The 22,726-nt window shown below is 45.4% G+C and overlaps 1 protein-coding gene across 1 annotated transcript; it reads left to right on the top strand.

Moving 5' to 3' along the window:
* The first annotated feature begins 1,282 nt into the window (after positions 1 to 1,282).
* ERFL (ETS repressor factor like) lies at positions 1,283 to 22,284 on the top strand. The gene is made up of 5 exons (XM_084816297.1): positions 1,283 to 1,346; positions 12,554 to 12,788; positions 17,384 to 17,573; positions 21,275 to 21,398; positions 21,674 to 22,284. Exons 1-5 carry the CDS (start codon positions 1,283 to 1,285, stop codon positions 22,282 to 22,284), a joined length of 1,224 nt encoding a protein of 407 aa, XP_084672423.1.
* The last annotated feature ends 442 nt before the right edge of the window (positions 22,285 to 22,726 follow it).

Raw genomic sequence — 22,726 nt, 5'->3', positions numbered from 1 at the left:
AAATGGGACATGTCTATTACGAAAAGCAGCAGCAAAAAAACAGCAAACAAACCCCCCATTCCCTTTCTAGGGACGTGGGGGAGCGGGGTTGCAGGGGCTGCGACAGTGAGGTCGGGAAACTGGACAAAGGCTTCGTGTTATGAAAAGAAACAATATACGTATACATCATCGCCCCAAATGGGCTGCCAGAAACTGTGCGCTCTCGGTTTCCCTCGCGTCCGCGAGGACACACAGGGCCACACCACAGCAGATGTGCAAGAAACCGCACCAGCTTAACTGTACACGCGCACACCTGTATCCATGCTGGGAATGTGTTCACACGAGCATCAGCACACAGGTTTCCTGGACACACATAGAGGCAAAACACACACCAGCAGCCCAAACTACTGGCGAAGCACCTGGACTGAAGCCGCCTGAGGGTTTCTTGGGAGCAAATCCCATTCAGCCCAGTGGATCGAAGGGCCCTTTCACACATTCCAGCAGACCCAGGTCTGGCCCCAATGGGGCACAGCACCCATCTGGATCGTGACAAACGCACCCGAGTGATAACACGCGTTTGAAACCGGCCTTTGCCGCATTCACACTTTGCGATGTTTAGGTGCAGGGTACACCTTAAACCACTTAAGGGTACACCTAAAAACGTAACATGTGACTCGGGCTTACTTCCCAGTAAACAGGGAGAGGGTCGTTCTCCGTGTCGCATTCCGAGTACTCCAGCTGTTTAGCGGCTTGCAGAGAGAGGCAAACTTCTCGCAAAGGCAGCGACAGTCAACTACAAAGGTCAAGATTTCACCGTTTCTGCACGGCGGCGGCGCCGGCGCCGTCGGTATTCCGCGCGCCAGGCTAGGAGCGCGAGGCACCGCTCTCGCTCCTCTCTCCGTCTCCCTGCCCCGCAGGGCTGCCCCGCGCCTTTTACGCGCCGGCGGGAGACCGGGAAGCGGGCGCTGCCGGGGCCGGAATTTAAGATCGGGCTGGTGGCTTCTCCTTCCCCGGATTTGGCCCTTGAAGGAACCCTCAGTGCGCGGAAAGGAGGGTTTGGAGCTGAAGGAGGCACCCATCTCCTGGAGCTGCGGGGACAGTCAGCCTGCCTGAACTTTCTCTTTCTCTTTCTCTCCTCTCCCTCTCCGAAAAACTCGCTCTTTCTTTTGAACTCATTCGCGCGCTCTTATGCAGGCGTCCACTTCTGTCTCGCAAACCCATCTTCCTTCCTCTGGTTCTCTTTCCTCCCTCCAGTCTCACCATCTCGACTCCCCTTTCTCTGCAGGTGTAACCTTCTCTCACCATGGACTGTAACTGCGTCTCGGATCTGCTCCTCACCTCTCCACTTCCAGCCCTCTGGACTCCAGGTAAAGTTGACTTTATTTTATCCGAAACCTGCCCGCGGGTCCCTCTGGGCTTTATGCCTGGCCTCGCCAAACGGCGGAGGCAAGCAGGGCCTTCGGCAGGGAAGGCGGGCGATCTGAGCTTCCCGTCGTTTAAAAACGCAGACAGCGCCGGTGGGGTTTGAGATTTCGCCCTTACAAACACGGAAGGGCCCAGAATTACCTGGAAATGGAGGCGCCTTGTCCTTGACACGTCCAGGCAGAGAGCCAGACCCCGTCCTTCCCTCCTGAGGTTTCTTGAGCCCTGAGCCCCTTCCTTAATAATGCAGAAAGAGAGAGAGAGAGAGAGGGAGGAAGGAAGGTAGGTAGGTAGGTGCTGGGGTTCAACTAGCCCGGAAGTCACCAGAGGGGCCCGTTTCGATATGTTCAGGACAGGGGCAGCTCAGTGGCGGAGCGCCTGCTTTGCATGCAGAAGGTTCCAGGTTCAGTCCCGGGCATCTCCAGGTAGGGCCAGGAAAAACTCCTGTCTGAAGCTCTGGAGAGCTGCTGCCTGCTGGTGTTGGGCTAAATGGAGCGATGGGCTGACTCACGACCAGGCAGCTCCCTATGTCCCCTCCCCATTTTATCCACACAACCGCCCGGCGAGGCTGAGAGAGGGTGACTGACCCATGGTCACCCAGCGAGCTTCGCAATTGAGTGAAGACTTGAACCCAGTCTCATCCAGATATTCTATCAGCCTAGCCCAACCAGGCGCCCTCCAGATATGTTGGATTACAACTCCCATCATCCCCATCCAGCATGCTCGGCAGCCTCCGCAACTCAGCACCCGCTGTGTGTGTTGGACTACAATTCCCATCATCCCAGCCGGCATGGCCAGCAGCTTCCCCCAACCCAGCAGCCTCCATATGTGTTGGACTACAACTCCCACCATGCACAGTCATCTTGACCCATGGATGTGTTGGTTGAGGGTACTGTGCTGGGGAGGTACACTGCTGGGAGGTAGAACAGAGGATGAACTCTCTCTCTCTCTCTCTCTCTCACACACACACTCACACAAACACACACCACCACCACTACCCCACCCTATTTCAGACCAAATGTGAACAGGCTTCAGGGGTTCTGTTATCTCTGTCCTGTACACTGGCTCCATATCATACCAATCTGAAGCCTGAAATCTGACCATGGGTATTCAGTGGTGAAGGTACTAGGCACATCCTCTGGGACACTCTTTTCTGCATTGTTATTTTGACTATCCCAATGCTGAGCATTAAAAGTAGATTCTAAGATCTGGTGACAAGTGGCTCAGAGGAAGCCCTGGGACACCAAGATCTATTAGTTGAGTTCTTCAACACATGTCCCATTGAAAAGAAGGGAATGGATATTACTGTGCTCTTGCACAGTTTTCATTCATTTTAATGCAGGAGAACTTCCTGCAGGGGATTGTGCCCCATTTTAGTTAGTGGAAGTGAGAATGCCATTTAGATTTTCTGCCAGGCCTCAAAACATCTTGGGCCAGCCCTTCTTCCACATTCTTTTCCTACCTACAGGACCTCCATAATGCCTGCACACACCATTTGTCCTTCATTTGACCCCCTGGCTCAGTTTTGGAAGCTTTTAATGGCAGGGTTTCAGTCTTGCAATGTGTGGATAATAGAGGATTTCTAAGCATGTACAGACTGCCTCTCCCTCATTCAGCTCCTACATAGCTCCTATATAGGGGGAAGGTCTTCCAGGTAGAAAAATATTGCTTTCTAGGTAAGCTTGAGCCCCAGGATGACTTCTTCTTCTTCTTCTTCTTCTTCTTCTAGAAATGCTGCACTGATACATACATCATAGCCACATACTACTTGCTATAGTAGAAAACCACACACATCACCCTCAATATCACAATCATCACTACAGTAGAGGTCAAATGAATGTTCACAAATATTTCAAATGCTGGTAGTGATATTTGGTATGCAAAATTCCATTTTGAGAATTCAGATTTGAACATTGAAGGTGAATGATTTCCTCAAGGTTTGAGTGCTTTAGAATAGTAGGTATCTCTTGGTTGTTTTGATACTAACAAGTGTCAAATAGGAAATCCCATAAGCTCTCAGTTGTCAAATAATAAGGTTCCTCCTGTGCAAACACCGGGTCATTACTGACCCCTAGAGGGACACCACTTATGCTGGTGTTTTCATGGCAGACTATAGCGGAGTGGTTTGCCATTGCCTTCCCCAGTCATGACTACCTTTCCCCCAGCAAGCTGGGTACTCATTTTATCGACCTCGGAAGGATGGAAGGCTGAGTCAACCTGAGCCAGCTACCGGAGACCCAGCCTCCGCTGGGAGCGAACTCAGGTCGTGGAGAGAGTTTCAGCTGCAATACTGTCACCTACCACTCTGCGCCACACAAAGCTCTTTGTCAAATAATACTACATACCATTGCATGCCAATTATCAAATACTAATACCATTGCATGTTACTATCAAAAACAGTGAAAGGGTGAATTTGTGAACCGCCCAGAGAGCTTCAGCTATTGGGTGGTATAGAAAATAAATAAATAAATAAACAAACAAACAAACAAATAAACACCGTGGGTTGAATCCAGCCTTAGTCATACTAAGAGTAGAGCAATTGAAATCAATGGGACTTAACTTAGTCATGATTAACTTAAGTCCCATTAATTTCAATGGGTCTACTCTAAGTATGACTAAGGATGGATCCAATCCTCGGTATGTGTTTATTCATTTATTTTGAATATGTGTGCCTCACTTTTCTTCAATGAACTCAAAACAACTTACAAAAAATAATAATACAATATGTTCAACAATAGTACAATTTTAAAAAGAGGACAGCCACAAATAATAAAAAGCAAGCAGCAGAAAAAAAAAGGCACTCCCCCTGCCTTTCAGAAGGAAAGAAACATAACCAGCAACCAACCCCAAACACCTCCCTAAAATGCTGCATCTTAACTAAGCATAGAAAAGAAAGAGGGAACAGTCAGTGTAGCATTGGTGACATGACTGAAAAGACTCTTCTCCTTGTACCCATGCACTATATTTGTGTTGGTGGAGAGATCCAAAGCAGGACTTCTGGGGTTGATTGGGGCACACAAGCAGACATACATGGAAGAATATGGTCCTTAGCTACCCATCTCCCAAGTTGTTTATTGCACATCAGCTCTCAAATACAGTCAAATATCACATTCTGAGATATTTATTTTAAAAATGTATACACCATCCTTCACTTCTCAATTATGTTGTCAAATGCAAATATTAGATATCAAATATCCAGAGGCTTCTTTGGCAAATATTTCAGTGGTCAGAGAATGTTTGGTAAATACAAACATTCAGATTCATGACAGTGAATTTTGCAAGCTAATTCAATGTGGCTCCAATATAGAGAATATCCAATAAATACAAATTCTGATAAATACAAATACAGGATGGGATGCAGAGCCATCATGGATTCTGGGATCATCCTCTCCCAGTTAGCGATAAACAAACAGGCATTCTCATACCCACTGGTTTCACACATCTAATAACCACACCCTCCCCCTCTCTCACAGCAAAATCTCCCCCAAGGGTCTAGACAGCTCTGGAGTTTGTAGCTCCAAGCTGAAGGCTGGGGGGCAATCGTGACAATCAAAGGAGCTCTTTTTAACCGCAGGGCACTCTTTTCCATGCTGGGCCTCAGAGGACAGAAGGCTTGCATGTTTCATTAGCCAGCTGACTGCATTTCTTTCCCCCATACACCCAGGCTGAAATCATGGCAGGGCCGTCAAAGCAAGAATTGCAGCAGGCTGATAATGAAGAGGAGAAGAAACAACCCCCATTTTGTGTATTTTATTTTTCTACATTTGTATCTCACTGTTTCTCCAAGGATCGCAGGGCAATATATGTGGGTTCTCTCTCATCTCCATTTTCACTTCCCAACAATCCTGAGACGTAGACTATAGTGCAGTGGAGGCTGGTGGCTCCGATGTCAATGGGGCAGTGAATCCGCTCCGGGTTTCAGTCAGGACCAGTCAGAACTCTAATGGAGCCATCCAAGGTGCAGAAGTGGAGGCTGGTGGCTCCGATATCAGGGGGGCAGTGAATCTGCTCTGGGTTTCAGTCAGAACTCTAAAGCAGCTGTCCAAGGTGCTAAAGCTCCTTTAGAGTTCTGACTGTTTAGATAGCTACCTTGAATAGTTCCTTTAGAGTTCTGCCTAGTTCTGGTTGAAACCTGGAGCGGATTTATCACCCCACTGGCATTGGAGTCGCCAGCCTCCACTGCTATCATGTCTGGCCCATGGTCACCAAGCGAGCTTCATGGCTAAAGCAGGGGTTTGAACTCCAGCCTCCCCATTCTAAATCCAATACATTAATCACTTCACCACACTGGTTCTGCTTTGCAAATTAGGAGCAACCGCCATGCACGCACGCGCACCGCCATCACCACCAATTCAATACTCCGAATGTCAGGCCCAACACTCTAGCTACCACTGCACACTTGTTGTACTTCCCTTAACCCTCTGATGTTATTTGCCCTGTGTTTGTTTTGCTTGTTGGCTTGCTTGCTTCTTTGTTTGTGAGGGTGGGTGACTTGACAGAGGGTTTAAATCAAGGTTCGTGGGGGCTTAACTTGTTTGTATACAATGTACCTGTTTAAGCAAATTTAGTCCTGTTATAATCAATGTAGATCCAACCACTTCTGGTTAATTAGGGCAGAATGGAGAAAATGTGAGAGACAGAGCAGGGATCATCAGGGAATAGCCTCCTGAAAGGCGTAAAGAATTTCAGAACAGCCTCTGAGCTGATCAAGGAGCTGGAGCAATTCCCCTAAGAGGAAAGCTTACAATGTCTGGGGCTACTTAGTTCAGAGCAGGGGTGGGCAATTTGTGGCCCTCCAGAGGTTTTGGCCCACAACTCCCATCAGCCCTACCCAGTTTAGCCAATGGCGATGGGAGTTGTAGGCCAAAACAGCTGGAGGGCCACAGGCTGCCCACCAACGAGTAAGGGAGGACTTGATAGTGGTGCAACATTGTGCATGGTGTAGAGTAGCAAGTGGATTGCAATATGCTTTTGACTTCCTCACGATACACGGTCTGCTGCCCTCATGTCCTGCTTGTGGGCTTCTCAGAGGCACCTGGTTGGTCACTGTGGGAAACAGGATACTGAACTAGATAGGCCATTGCTCTGATCCAGCAGGGCTCTTCTTAAGTCCCTGCTTCTCTTCATAAAAATGAAGCAGTGGTTTGTGTCGGACCAACCTGGCCATTTTTCTCCGGGGCACAGGTCTTCAAACCTTCCGCCTAAAGCAGGGGAGGCTGGTGGCTGCGATGTCACTGGAGCAGTGAATCTGCTCCAGGTTTTAGTCAGAACTGTAAAGGAACTACTTGGAGAGCTCCTTTAGAGTTCTGACTAAAACTGGGAGCGGATTCACCGCTCCGGTGACATCAGAGCTACCAGCCTCCATTGGCCTAAAGGGAACCCTTTTTGCATGAACCTCTCTGCTGAGGAATCTTCATGTGTTGCAGAGGATTCTCTTGGGGCACGGTCTGTTCGTGGCAGGTCTGCTACACCTCACTAGTGCTCCGTATGAGCTGTGGCTGCTTTCAGAGAAGCTCACCTACCAGTTAAGCTTCCATGGGACTCGAGCAGGGTGGCCACTGAGGAATCACCCCAAACAGAGGAAATGCATCACCAAAAAAAAAACAAAAAGGAGGGCAATTTGCATGAAATTTGCAAATGTTAATTTACATGCACAGATGTAAAATGTATCCTGATAAATTTCCAGATAATTAAACGATACCAGTGGCCCCACCGGGGCTGAGTTTCTGCTCTAGAGTGCAGTTAGACATTCTGTTCTGTCAGTACAACGGCACCAGGGATGGCTGACAACTACTTGGCATTTATTTTTCCCTTTATAATTACATTATAAATAATGTTTTAATAAGTGAACACATTGCAACCCTATACATGTCTACTCAGAAGTAAGTCTCATTGTGTTCAATGGGGATTACTCCCAGGTAAGTGGGTATAATAGGATTGCAGTCTAAACAGCTTTAAGTTCAAAAGACTACCCGTATTTATGTCTCGATTGTTTAGCTTCAACTTAGAATCCCATCCCAATTTGATTGACTGAATTTCTATACCGCCTTTCTGAATCCAACCAAAGTGGTTTAAAAAGTGTTCAATTTTTTTTAAAAAACACAACAGAATAAAAACATAGTAAAACATTAAAAACAACCTTGAGAACCATAGTATCAAATTTAAAAGTCAAAAAGATTTATCTTGACCCCCATCCTGAATGCAGAGAGAGGGAACTAGTCACAATTCCAGAGGAAGCACATTCCTGAGTTTGGGAGCAACACAGAAGAAAGCCCTTTCCCATGTGTCCATCCAGTGGGTGTCTGTAAGCAGGGTGTCTTCAAGTGGGCCTCTCCTGCTGATCTTAATAACCGAGCAGGTTCATAGCAAGATATGGGGTCCCTCAGATAGCTAGGCCCTAGGCCATTTAGAGCTTTAAAGGTTAAAACCAACCCCTTGAACTGAGCCTGGAAAACAATTGGCAACCAGTGCAGATCTTTCACTATTGGGGTGATATGATCACGATATCGTCCCCTGGTTAGCAGCCCTGCTGCCACATTTTGCACTAATTGAAGTTTCTGGACACTCTTCAAGGGTAGCCCCACATAGAGCTCATTGCAATTGCTTAACCATGATGTAACCAAGGCACAGATAACTGTTGCCAGATTAATGTATCCTAAGGCTACCATCACCATAACATTTAATGCTGTGAGCCTGGAGGTGGATTGTATGGGCCAACCACATATTTTAAAATCATCAAAGAAGAAACTCCATGGACATTACATTGTAGTCCTGTAAGATCCCGTGGGCAAAAGGGCACTACTTCATTGGCCCCCTCAAGCCTTCAGTCAATGGAAGTGTGGAGAAAGATAGCAAACAAGTTCCATTGCACTGAATGTGGAGACTGGGAGGCATCAAGTGTTCGGGACTTTCCAGCCAACTACTTGGGCCTCCTGAGGGAGGCCAGTCTCACACTTTGAGAACCATGGCATTCAAGTGATGTATAGAGAGGCCATTGGGAGAGTGAATGTAATTTACTGCAGGGATGCCAAAGGTGCTCTGTGTAACTGAAAATCAAGGCATTGATCAGCACTTCATTAAGCCTGTTAATGATAGATTCATAGATAGAGGCACAGATCTGAGGAGGCTGGCTTGACCTCTCCTGCGTGGAACAGGCCAGAGTATCTCCCTCAGCACCTTCTGCTTGAAGTCCATCCCCCCTGAGCTGCAGAGAGAGCTCAGCTTTTAGCCATGATTAATTAGTTGGGGTGGAGGTGACTGAGTTGGCTATCCTGGCTCCTTGGAGATGCCTGCTTTTAAACACAGTGTCAGGTTGTTATTAAAGCTCACTGCAGAATTAAGTTCTGAACATGGACATAACTACAAGGAGTGGAGCATCTCAACTTCAGGGAAGAGATCTCAAAGGACTCAAGCAACATTTTCTAAGTAGCATAAGAGGAAAGTCATCAGCAGAGGTCTTGCCTGTATGCAAACAGTGTGCGTGCATGCACGCACAACCATCTGCACATGAGTGTTTCCATGTGCCTGGTGCTAGCAATCAGCATGGTTGGGTATATAGCAATAAATTATAAAGGGTACATTCATCAAAACAGAAGATATGAATACACAAACTGATGAAAAAACAACCTTTAAAAGAGTCCACTCAAAAATAAATTTGACATACGTACATGGTAAAATAACATCAAAAATTGCATATGGTAAAATGGTACCAGAACACCATATGAAATCCGCTCAGAAGTGATAAAGTAGCAGGGAGATTGGAAGTCCACAGAAGCATTCTAAAAAGACAACCCAATCATTCCAAATGCAGTCATTTTAAATGCAATAGTGCCTTTCTTGGATCTTTGCTTCCAGACAAACTATTCCTAGTGCTACCAAACATTGTGCAGCTATTCCATCTTTTTCCTCTTTAATGGATTCTTTTCTGGAAACAAAAAAGATGGATGAAATGGTGGGAAAACATGGGAGGGATACAAATGGAAGACATTGTCTGGACCCTTGTAAAACTCTGTGAACGTTGCAGTATGTTTGCAGAATAAAAGCCTCACCTGGACGCAGCCTTAGGGTGCAATCCTATGCTGGCTGGGGAATGCTGGGAGATGTAGGCCTTTTCTCTGTCTAAACATGCATAGAACTGCACCCTTAATCTGCTAATGAGGAATTAGCCTTATAATATACAAAATCTCTCCTAGCACCAGCTGGTGACAGATTTATGGATCCATTTCTAACTAAATGTTTTCTCATAGAGATTCTACTTCATATTCAGGACATTAAACATCAAAACATATGGCTCTTTCAAAACTCATTGCAGAAAAAAATATTTAACTACTTAGGAATACATCTTCGTAAGGTGTAGCAACCTTTAAATCCATACAAAAGCAAGACAGAGTTTTGTGGTGCCTTTTAAAGACCAACGAATTTATTGCAGTAAAGAATTATCACAAGCCTTTTGCATTTCATGGCTTTTGGGGCCCATTGTTTACATTTTTCTCCTGCCCTCTGTCCTCATGTATATACAGTATCTGCCAACCAAAACTACCACTTCATATATGTGACAAACTGGGCTCTAGCCCATGCAAGCTTATACCGCAATAAACCTGTCAGTCCTTGACAGTGCTATAAGACGGTTGTTTTTGTTGCACAGACTAACACAGCTACCCCTTGGAATGAATCCATACAGTAACTAATTCTCATAGTACAAAGGATTTTACAGTGAAGCTGGAAATATCTACTTAAAGTATATAGTCAGGAGGAAAACCTACTCTCAAGACTGCCTCTTACTTAATGCCTCTCAACATAACATATTCTTACCATAAGTAACTATTACAGCCTGTTCCCATACAACTTACTCAGAAGTTAGTCCCACAGAGTTTGATGGACTTACCCCCACGTAAGTGTGAAAGGCATTGTATGTCTAGAAGTCAAAATGACTTCAATTGCACTGGTAATGGTGGGATGTACTCTGCCCCCCACCCCTGCACTGATCAGCTGTTCTGTAAAACCCTGACAATTTTCATTTTCATTTAAAACCAAAGCAAACTTCTAGCTGTCTTGGCTGTATCAAAAACACCCCACATACAAGAGCAGACAGTGCTAAAGACTAAGGGAGCAATCCTAACTACCAGATCCACTAGCTGTAGGGGGTTAGCATGGGGCAATGAAGATGTCCCCCCATCAACAGAGAGGTGCTCCACTGGTGCAGGGGGGCATGTCCTCTTCAGAGGCCCCCATTATACCCTCAAAAAGCTCCACAGCTGCAAAACAGGGGGTGAAAGCAGCCTTGGATCAGCTTTGTTCCCCTGAGAGTTCCAAGGATTGGGCCCCACTACTATATCACCTGCAGATGCCATGGTTAATTCCCCCCTTCCATTTAAACCAATGGGGTGGAAATAAGCAAAGGGCTGGATGCGCCTGATCTCGGAAGCTAAGCAGGGTCAGCCCTGGTTAGTATTTGAATGGGATTCTGCCTGGGAATCAGGCTTCCTGCATTCAGCAGGGGGTTGGACTCGATGGTCTTGTAGCCCATTTCCAACCCTATGATTCTATGACCTAAGACCTTTTTATTCTCCCAGGCACTTTAGTTTTTCAGTTTGCTTTATGTCTGGTATTGTATTTTAAATTTTTGCACTGCTGCTAGCTTCTGTTTGGTTATTATTTGTATTTTTATACTGTAGTTTTAAATGTTTAAACTTTTATTGCCTGTATTTTATTGTCTTGTATTTTATGGTTTTAATTGTTGTGAACTGCCCAGAGAGCTTCAGCTATTCAGTCAGAACCAGGCAGAACTCTAAAGAAGCTATCCAAAGTGCTGAAACTATTTTGGGCAATAGGGTCTAGCACCTTGGTAGGTACCTAGAGTTCTGGCTGGTTGTGACTGAAACCCAGAATGGATTTACAGCCCTACCAAAATTGGAGCCACCAACCTCCACTGGTTTTCAGCTCAACTCAGCATAGCGATTTGTTCAGTACACAGGGGCCAGGATCCTCGGGCCTGGGGGCCAAAACCAGCTTCCCCATATACAAATATTTATAAAAACTGCAGATGGCAAACACTGTCTTAATTGAGGTATTCCTCCCCCACTTCTTATGCATGGGAGAGAAAGTGATTCCCCCTGTGTTGTGCTTTGGACTGATTATTTTTACTCATATACAAATGTATGCAGATGTAATTAACTGATTAATCAACAATACCCCATTTTACTAATCAACTAAGATTTCTGTAATCGGGTGGCAGCTTATGGCACATCAACTTCCAAGGAGGTTTGGATATTTAAGCAGATGCAGAATTCCATCTTTCCTTTGTGGCCTCTGATATACTGGGAAGTTCCAGGGCACAGAGCACCTTTGTTTTGCCCAGGTGCAAACTGGCCCAGGATGTGTTTCATGATTGGGCCAGGCCCCCAGTCTCCTTCCTCTGCACCACAGAGAGAGGAGCAGTTTAGCCTTTGCCTGCCACCACTGGTGCCAGAACTGATTTCCACTGGATGTGCCCAGGGTGCAGGAGTAATACGACCCTACACTCTCCAAGTCCTCATGGAATAATACATCAGGCTCTCCCAAACTCGTGCCCTGTAGATGTGCTGGACTTAGGGTTGCTGGAGAAATCCATGACAGGTTCAAATGAGTTTGGATTTCTATGAATCCAACCAGTGGATTCCACACCAGACTGGCTTTTTCTGAGTCATGCAGACTTGTGGGCCAGTTTTTCACTTTGGGGAGGGATTTGCACTCATTTGCATTAGGGCTAATGCACATTCACTAAGGCATATTACTTCAAGTGCACATTAGCACTAATGCAAATTAGTGCACATACAGTGAAATTCTGGTAAAAAAAATCCAAGTCTGTCAACAAGCAGATGACAGAACAAAAGACACCCAACAATCCACAAAACTCAGATGGAATGGATTTAACAAAGTTCGTACATCCCTAGTTGGACTACAACCCCTATCATCCCCAGCCTCTATGGCCAATGGCCACGCTACCTGGGGGCTATGGAGTTGCAGTCCAACACATCTGGGGGTGCCAGGTTGGGGGAGGCTGTAACATATGATATCTAGGAACAGATGTGATTATCCAACTTGCCTAGAGCGGGCCCTGCCTTCTGGATCAGCAGCAACTGGTTTATTCTCTTCTCCCTCTTTCCACCGGCAGGCTTCGCCTTCCCAGACTGGGCCTACAAGCCCGAGTCAAGTCCTGGCTCACGGCAGATCCAGCTGTGGCATTTTATCTTGGAGCTGCTGCAGAAGGAAGAATACCAGAATGTCATCGCCTGGCAAGGCGACTACGGGGAGTTTGTCATCAAGGATCCAGACGAGGTGGCCCGGCTGTGGGGCATTCGTAAATGCAAGCCCCATATGAACTATGACAAACTGAGCAGGGCCCTGAGGTGAGGCATTGGATGGGATGAGGGAGTAGGCCATGGGATGAGATCTTGGCCATTTCAGCACTCATGCATCGGGACAGCTCCTCAAGGGCCGGCTGGCCTTATGCTCTTGTGCTATAACACCATGGCTCCCCCTAGCCTTGTACTGAAGCATTGCTGCCTCTTCTGATTCAATGCTGGGACCCAGTGCTCCAGATGGTTTCTGAAACCCACCTAGTTCTCCGAACTACTTCTCTGAACCCACCCAGTTCTCTGACCAAGGTTCAGGCCCAATTATTGCTTCTTGTCTTGCTTTATTCCCTCATATTCCATGAGAGCCAGTGTGGCGTAGTGGTTAGAGTGTTGGACTGAGACTCAAGAGAGCCAGGTTCTAGTCCCCACTCAGCCATGAAGCTCACTGGGTGACTTTGGGCCAGTCACTGACTCGCAGCCTAACCTACCTCACAGGGTTGTTGTGAGGATGCAATGGAGAGGAGGCTGAAATTGATTAATTGCCTAACTAAGTGATTGGTTAGTTGATTACATTAAGCAGATGTGCATGGCACACAACCTGTTGTGTTTCTTGCTGCTTTGAAGATTCTGAAGGAAGGAGGCAGTTTTAATTAATTGTAAGGTAACTTAGGATTTAATAAATGAACTTAGTAAAGCAATTGCACCACTCATGCTCCTTTGATCTGGGGAGAGTAAGGCACAGCCATAACTTGAGATGTTGGGCAACACAAGCTTGTCTCCCAGTAACATCTTGGGGTAGCTTTTATACAACATTAACCATTGACCATGGAAGAATTATAGGACTTAGATCCAGATTTAAGCTGCATTAACTGTGCTGGTGGAAGTCCAGCTGCTCCGCCCCCCTGAAAATGCTGCACAGAGAATCGGGAGACCCTGATGAATGGAGTGAGCTGTGGGGTGTGTGTGTGGGGGGGGGATTCCCAAAAATTGGGCAGAGGGTTCTTCCATGAGTAGAGCCCTTTCTCTTGTGAAAGTCCCCTTCCTCTCACAAAAGGCAGAACCCGGATCCAACCAGAGGTGTGTGTACAACGTGGGTAAAATGAACCTCTTGAGGGATGTGTATATGAACACATGTCTGAGCAAACTCAAGACTACTTAAAGTGGATTCATTTCCACTAAATGCCTTTTAATTAAACCCCTGGGTTAATTAAAAATTTCCCCATACTCTTACATGATTATAGATAAAATGGGAATTGTAATCCATAATAGAGATTCTCAGTATGGATCTGGGCCATGGTTGTTATCCTACTTTAAGAATTCACACCCTCTCCTTCTTCCCCCAATGATACATAGGAAACCCTTTGTGAAACCGAGGGGATCTTGGAAATGGCATGGGGGGCAGGTCTGCCATTTAAAGTTTTCAGCACATCTCACCCTGCCTGTGTGCCTAAAACAGCACTTTGGATCCTGGCCAGAGGGGACTGAGGGATGATCTTCCTTTTAAAGTGTCTTCAGGCATCAAGAATGAAAATAGGTGTTTAACAAGAGGCCCTCTTCCTGGTGCAGTGGCATAGGGACAAGAAGACCAGGTGGAAAGTAATTGGTTTTAGTCTCACTTCAGCCGTGACCTCAGTGGCCTTAGGAAAGCCGCTGTCTCCCAGCCCTCCATCTGTAATATGGGGATAATAATAATGCAGGCCTACCTTTCAGGGCTGGTTGTAAGGATGGCTGCAGTAATGTCACCGCAATGTTTTGGACACTTGAAATGTACTGTGTTGCTGTCATCGTTAACGTATAAAGTCCCTTCTCCTTCTGCAGCTGATGGATAGGGTTAGGTTGGTCTTCTGCTTGTGATGAAGTTCTTCCTTGGAAAGCAGAGGGTTCAGCTGCCCAGTGGTTTTGATTACCCTGCCTGATGGCTGAGTCCAACATCTGCTTCCCTTCAGCTCTGTGATGCTTAATCCAGTAACAGTTTAGATTAATCTTTTTTAAAAAAAAAAGTTGAAAAGATGCCTTGATTAATTGGACAGATTTTTTTTTAAAGTTAGCATTTTCAGTATCAGGGCTTGTACTGCAGATGGCAATACAAAAAAGCTGTAGCTGGCAAAAAAACCAACCCTTCTCCCTGTGCAGGAGGGATTTTTGTGTGTGTGCCTCTTCTTAGATTGTGCCTACACAACAAATATGCATCACTGAAATACAAAGCACCTTTTTTCTTCTTCCTTCCTTCCTTCCTTCCTTCCTTTCTTTCTTCAGATAACTATTGGTTTATTCATATGCACCTTCGAGCAATTAATTACTTGATTAATCAATTAAACTCATATGATTGATCTATAAGATTTTGGTAATTAAGTGACAACCCTACAAAGTGTTATTGTTATCTATAATACTGGTTTCCCATGCTATCATGTCACAAACCTGCCCCTTCCTGGCTCTCCATAACTTTATTAAACTTTGGGGATGGGGACTTTCCCCCAGTTAGCTGTTTTCTTGTGTAATTGACTGACAGTGATATTTGTTATTGCTTATTAATTAACTGCGCCTCTCTGGCCACTTGAGATTCCACCTTCCTAATTAATATTTATGAGGAGCTAAGCACTATTGACGCTTCCTATTAACTCAGCCTGGGAATTCAGCTCTGCTCTGCCCAGTAAATAAATTCTGAAGACTCCCTGATAACCCCAGCTCTCTCCCTAGGGCACCAGCTTAAGGGAAGCTAAGAGTAGGAGATTTATTGCTAGCACAGAAGATTCACTAGGAGGCACTCTTTGTTATCTATGCTGAGACTGAACGACTGAACAACATCAACAATACCAATAGGGGCAGAGTGGGTTGCAAGGACTAAAGTGGGTGGTGTAATGTAACGTGCAAGCCAATGCCTACTGCTCCATTTGATTTCTTCTTCTTCTTGGCTGGTAAATCCTTTCTGAGAATTTATAATATCTAGACTGAGTTTTGCAGTATGGTCAGATTGTTCTTCAGGAATAACGTAGAAGTATTCCAGGTGATAGCCATCATCTCTTGTTTGACCTCAGCATCTTGTCCCAGATAGACTGCCTCTGACCACGGAGGCTGAATTTAGTTCTCATGGCTACTGGCCATTGACAATAGACCTAGCTCCCGTTAATCAGGATGCTGTGTCCCGCATTCACTTCAGCCTTTCTTCTCCCCCCTTCTCTCTTTATCAAACCTCATTTATGCACATCCCCTGGATTTTATTTACTGGTAGAGCGAGGTTTATTGTTTTCTTGTTTTAGGGGAGGGTGTTTGCCATTTTTGGAGAGTGAAACACTCCAGGTTTGTTTGCTTTTTGTTTTGCTTTTTAAGAAAAACCAAAATCTTTTTGCATCATCACCATTTGTATCAATGATCCACCACCAAATGCACTGTGGAGTTTGCTGAAAAAATACATGGAATAAAAAAAATAGTTTCTGTACCATTTGGGAACATTTCCAATCCCTCAGAATGAAAAACTCTGGGGATTCTGATTTTCCTGGAATTATTTGGATAGAAAAATAAAAGAAATAACCAATTTCTCAGCCAAAACAACACTCCACACCCCAAAATGCTCCCTAAGCAGTGCTAGTAACTGTACATTTCCCTATTTCATTTCCTACTTGTCTGGTGAATAAAATTTACATATATCCATCCTATATAAGCAGCAACTATTTATGTATTATTATATATGTATGCATATACCTATGTATGCATCTCAGATCATCTTAAATTGGTGTAGTATTTTACCAGTTCCTATGTTAAGAGGTAAATACCTATTTACTCTTTTTATTGTGACTTATTCTGTGGTGAACTGCCCTGAGTTGAGTTTAGATATTTAGATGTAAATTGTGGGTTTTGTTGGAGAGGGGAGCAAGAAAGTAAGCAGAGTTTAATTTTCCATCACTTGACAGTGTAGGGGCATAGAACCTGCTTCAGAAGTGACTGTCAGGTAGTCCCAGATCCTGAATCTTCCCCATCACCATGATGTATGCACTGCATCTTGCTTTCATCTATACCTGAAATAATTAATGAATAATTGATAATCCAGCAAAAAGGGTTCTTTTCTCCAACCATAGATGTATGCAGTAGGAAAAAACCCTTAATTTAAACCTTTCACAATCAACACATTTGTAATAGATTATTACTATTGCAATAATAATAATAATAATAATAATAATAATAATAATAATAATATTGTTCTTGCCATTGGTAAATGTTTCTGACTTTAAAACACCATTCTTAATACCAAAGCTCCAACGCTGCTTCACCCACTGAAAATACATCCCAGGAAACATCCAGTATCCAATTACAAAATTAACACAGGGGATCAACACCTGCGCTTAACCTCTCAAAGGCATATACAAAATTCACTCTCAGTTCATGCCTTTCTATGTTTATGCCTGCTGCACATTTGAATGGATGGAGAATTTGTCAGGTTTGTTGGATTGATGATCTACAATCCTTTGTGGGAGAATGCGTATATCTTCACCGAGTTACCAGTTTTATAAGATCAATAAATAATAAACAAACATCAGTCCCAGTTTTGTGCATTCCACCATGATGTTTTGGCAGCCTGCTTTGGTCAAGAGACATGTACGCATTCCACTTGTTGCTACCTCACCTTTCCCTCTTGCTTTTCCTCCTGCCAGGTACTACTACAACAAGCGGATCTTGCACAAGACCAAGGGCAAACGCTTCACCTACAAGTTTAACTTCAGCAAGGTGGTCTTGGTGAATTACCCTCTCCTGGACATGGCTGCCAACTCCCCATTTCTGCTGGCCCAGAATCCCTTCAATGGGAGCAATCATGGGGCTGACTGTACCCCGCTGACTCCAGAGGTATGATGAGCTACAGAGGCAACAGAACTGTGGGGTGGGGTGAGAGAGAATATAATGGGTTGAATCCAGACTTAGTTATTTTAGAGTAGGCCCATTGAAATTAATGAGACAAGTTAGTAATGACTAACTTAAGTCCCATTGATCTCAATGGGTCTATTCTAAGCCCGATTAAGTCTGAATTGAACCCAATGTTTTTTGCTCCTAACAGGAGCAAGTGTTTTAGGTCATGCTCTGATCCAGAATTTTGATGCCAGAGCTCAGTACTGGAATGCATGATGCAGTTTTTTAAGTGTGCCATGGAGCATGTGCAGAGTTGTTATTCTTTTCAGCCCACACGTTGTTGTTGTTGTTGTTGTTGTTCAGTCAATAAGTCGTGTCCGACTCTTCGTGACCCCATGGACCATAGCACACCAGGCCTTCCTGTCCTCCGCTCTCTCCCAGAGTGTGCTTATGTTCATATTCATTGCATCGGTGATGCTATCTAGCCGTCTCATCCTCTGCCATCCCCTTCTCCATTGCCTTCAATCTTTCCCAGCATTAGGGTCTTTTCCAGAGAGTTTTCTCTTCACATTAGGTGGCCAAAATATTTGAGCTTCAGCTTCAGTATCTGTCCTTCCAATGAGCACTCAGGGTTGATTTCCTTCAGGATGGACTGATTTGAACTCCTTGCAGTCCAGGGGACTCGTAACAGTCTTCTCCAGCACCACAGTTTGAATGCATCCATTCTTCGGCGCTCAGCCTTCCTTATAGTCCAGCTCTCACAGCCATACGTTACTTCTGGGAAAACCATAGCTTTGATTAGACAAAACTTTGTCGGCAAGGTGATGTCTCTGCTTCTTACTAGGCTGTCTAGGTTTGCCATAGCTTCCCTCCCAAGGAGCAAGCGTCTTTTAATTTCATGGCTACAGTCACCATCTGCAGTGATCTTGGAGCCCAAGAAAGTAAAATCTGTCACTGCTTCCATTTCTTCCCCTTCTATATGCCAGGAAGTGATGGGGGCAGATGCATTGATCTTTGTTTTTTTAATGTTGAGTTTCAAACCAGCTTTTGCACTCTCCACTTTCACCCTCAACAAGAGGCTCTTCGCTTTCTGCCATTAGGGTGGTATCGTCTGCATATCTGAGGTTGTTGATAATTCTCCCAGCAATCTTAATTCTGACCTGTGATTCATCCAACCCGGCATTTCTCATGATGTGCTCTGCATATAAATTAAATAAGCAGGGCGACAATATACAGCCTTGTCGTACTCCTTTCCCAATTTTGAACCAATCAGTTGTTCCATGTCTGGTTCTTACTGTTGCTTCTTGACCCTCATACAGGTTTCTCAGGAGACAGGTAAGGTGGTCTGGTACTCCCATCTCTTTAAGAATTTGCCACAGTTTGTTGTGATAAACACCATCAAAGGCTTTAGAGTAGTCCATGAAGCAGAAATAGATGTTTTTCTGGAATTCTCTTGCTTTCTCCATGATCCAGTGAATGTTGGCGATTCGATCTCTAGTTCCTCTGCGTCTTCGAAACCCAGCTTGTACTTCCGGTAGTTCTCGGTTCACATGCTGCTGAAGCCTAGCTTGTAGGATTTTGAGCATCACCTTGCTGGCATGTGAAATGAGCGCAATTGTGTGGTAGTTTGAACACTCTTTGGCACTGCCCTTCTTTGGAATTGGAATGTAAACTGACCTTTTCCAGTCTTGTGGCCACTGTTGAGTGTTCCAAATTTGTTGGCATATTGAGTGCAGCACTTTAACAACATCATCTTTTAGGATTTTAGACAGCTCAGCTGGAATACTGTCATCTCCGCTAGCTTTGTTAGTAATGCTTCCTAAAGCCCACTTGACTTCACTCTCGAGGATGTCTGGCTCAAGTTCAGTGACCGCACTATCATGGCTATCAGGGACATTCAGATCTTTCCTGTATCGTTCTTCTGTGTATTCTTGCCATCTCTTCTTAATCTCATCTGCTTCTGTTAGGTCCCTACCTTCTTTGTCCTTTATCATGCCCATCTTTGCACAAAATGTTCACTTGATATCTCCGATTTTCTTGAAGGGATCTCTAGTCTTTCCCATTCTATTGTTTTCTTCGATTTCTTTGCATTGTTCATTTAAGCAGGCCTTCTTGTCTCTCCTTGCTACTCTCTAGAAATCTGCATTCAGTTGGATATATGTTCCCCTTTCTCCCTTGCTTTTCACTTCCCTTCTTTCCTTAGCTACTTGTAAAGCCTCATCAGACAGCCACTTGGCTTTCTTGCATTTCTTTTTCTTTGGGATGGATTTAGTTGCTGCCTCCTGAACAATGTTACGGACCTCCGTCCATAGTTCCTCAGGCACTCTGTCTATCAGGTCTAATCCCTGAAATCTATTCATCGCCTCCACTGTATATTCATCAGGGATATGATTTAGGTCATACCTGAATGGTTTAGTGGTTTTCCCTACGTTCTTCAATTTAAGCCGAAATTTTGCAACAAGCAGCTCATGATCTGAGCCACAGTCAGCTCCAGGTCTTGTTTTTACTGACTGTATAGCGTTTCTCCATCTTTGGCTGCAAAGGACATAATCAATCTGATTTCGATATTGACCATCTGGTGATGTCCATGTGTAGAGTCGCCTCTTGTGCTGTTGGAAAAGAGTGTTTGCTATGATCACCGTGTTCTCTTGGCAAAACTCTATTAGCCTTTGTCCTGCTTCCTTTTGTACACCAAAACCATGCTTGCCTGTTATCCTGGTGATTTCATGACTTCCTACTTTAGCATTCCAATCCCCTATGATGAAGAGGATATCTTTTTTGGTGTTAGTTCTAGAAGGTGTTGTAGGTCTTCATAGAACTGATCAACCTCAGCTTCTTCAGCCTCAGTGGCTGGGGCATAGACTTGAATTACTGTGATGTTGAATGGTTTGCATTGGGTTCGTACTGAGATCTTTCTGTCATTTTTGAGATTGTACCCCAGTACTGCTTTTCCCACCCTTTTGTTGACTATGAATGCTACTCCATTTCTTCTAAGGGATTCTTGCTCACAGTAGTAGATATAATGGTCACCTGAATTAAATTCGCCCATGCCTGTCCATTTTAGTTCGCTGATTCCCAAGTTGTCGATGTTCAATCTTGCCATCTCATGTTTGACCACCTCCAGCTTACCTTGATTCATTGATCTGACATTCCAGGTTCCTAAACAATATTGTTCTTTACAGCATCGGATTTTCTTTTCACCACCAGACACATCCACAGCTGAGTGTCCTTTCCTTTCGGCTTTGGCCCAGCCTCTTCACTCTTTCTGGCTATTGGAGCTTAGCTGCGACTCTTACAGGAGCTTGTGGGCGGGGCATGAATTTTCCCCAGCAACCATATATTGTTCCTATTGTAATGCAAAGTGCTTCGGGGTGGCTTGTTCTAGAATGGGCCCATTTGCTTTACAAAGGACCTCCTCTTGGTGGAGAGGATAACTGGTAGAACTGCTTTGTTGATATGGATCAGCACAACTGCCTAAATTTTTGGACTGTCCTTGGGGCCCGCAGCTCTGAGGACTGTCATGATGCTCTTGCACATCAACATTTACCGCTACACCACTGGCAGTTAGGTACAGGATGGACAAGTCAGGGGTAGTTTCCATTCAGGTTCCAGTTTAAGCACTTGGTTGCAGAGGTTAACCGCTTGTTCTTTGGGCTAGTGGATCTGTGTAGACTATTTATTCTCCTCTCCCTTTCCCCTAGACCCTACAAAGCCTCTTCTCTAGTCCTCGCCTGGGGGACCCTGCTGCCCGCACCCCACTCTTTGAACGTCAGCCAGAGACAGAGAAGCTGCGGCTGGATGCAGCCTTCCCTTTTCTGGGGTCAGGTGAGAACAAACTTACTGCCCTGCTCCCCTCTCATTCCCAGCCCTAATCATGAGGGAGCGGCGGTTTCCTCCAAAGTAGGAAGGCCCCTTTTGGGGTCTGCCTGTTGCAATTAAAACACCTCCCCCAAATGTTTTTCCCCCCCATCCCATAATGCTGAGATCTAGCCCCCAGGGGTTATATGAGATCAGGAGACAATATATCAGAAATTTAGTGGCTCCAAGGCTTTGGTGCTAAGAAATAGATCCAGCTCATATCTCTTTCCTTCTCCCCACAGGTGTTGCAGGGTACACAAAGCCCCCCAGTTTGCTGACTCCATATGGCAGGAATGCTTCCTTCCCAGACTACCCCTGGAATTTTAACCCTTACTTATCCAGCACTTTTCCCCTGAACAGCTCCAAGTTACCCACTTCCCTGTACTCACCCCATTTCTACCCCAATCCCCTGTCAGGGTCACTAGCCCAGCTTCCAGCACCCATCTCGCTGCTGCCAGTGGATAGCGCTGAGCGAGCTACAGCTCTGGGGGCTGGCTCTGTTCCCCGTCTCTGCCTGCCTCCTCATGGCACAGCCCTGCCCCTGCGTGGCGAAGGGAATGCGATAAGCAATCGTGAAAAGGAGTTGCTGGGGACCAGGCCACAGAGTCCATCAGGGGGGCGAGGGGCCAAAGAGGACCCCGGCTCAGACTCCGAGCTGGAGATCACAGATCTGAGTGAATGTAGTTCAGAGAATGAAGGTTGCGATTTCAGCCCTGACAGCTTGGAGGCGCTGGAGAGCCAGGTGCAGAATTACAAGCGGCTGGAGACAGAACGGACGGCAGGAGCAACACCGAGGCAGCCAGAGGGGGCGGAAGCCACTGCCAAAGAGGGGAAGAGTCTGCTGGGCAGCTGAACCCAAGCTCCAGTGAGCCCAACTGCTGGTCCCTCTCCAGCAGCAGCCAGATTCTTCAAGAGCTTAAAGCAAACAAAAGCAAACAAAAAAGAAAACTCCACCCTGTTTGTTTGATGTCTCTATTTTTATAGGAAAATTTTATTCATTGAATATACTGAGTCTAATCCCCCAAAGCACCCTGCTTCCTGAGCTCCCCACTCCTTCGCATAGGGCTGGAATACTTTTCCACCTCAATGCCATCAATAGAGGGCCTCCCTCTGGATTCCTGCACCTGTATTCAAAGAAGTACGATTCCTAGTTTGGTGGGGCCCCCCCTCCACCCTGCAAGAACGGGAAGGCAGTAATGCATCCAAGCAGCCCAATTGGAAAGAGCTGGGTTCCTCCACTCTGTTCCCAATAACCTGCTACCAGCTCAAAGAACTTTTACCATCATCTGTATCAG

The sequence above is a fragment of the Heloderma suspectum genome, chromosome 10, assembly GCF_057233095.1.
Source record: "Heloderma suspectum isolate Gila_16-S chromosome 10, 16-S_ref, whole genome shotgun sequence".
Lineage (NCBI taxonomy): Eukaryota > Metazoa > Chordata > Lepidosauria > Squamata > Helodermatidae > Heloderma > Heloderma suspectum.
Note: the sequence above shows the minus strand (reverse complement) of the source record. Positions and strands in the feature narration are given on the sequence as shown.

Bases quoted from the DNA above. Each gene is read 5' to 3' on its own strand.
- ERFL (XM_084816297.1), top strand. From the start codon at position 1,283: ATGGACTGTAACTGCGTCTCGGATCTGCTCCTCACCTCTCCACTTCCA. The intron at 12,789-17,383 runs GTGAGGCATTGG...TCCTCCTGCCAG, and splicing joins AAACTGAGCAGGGCCCTGAG to GTACTACTACAACAAGCGGA. The intron at 17,574-21,274 runs GTATGATGAGCT...CCTTTCCCCTAG, and splicing joins GTACCCCGCTGACTCCAGAG to ACCCTACAAAGCCTCTTCTC.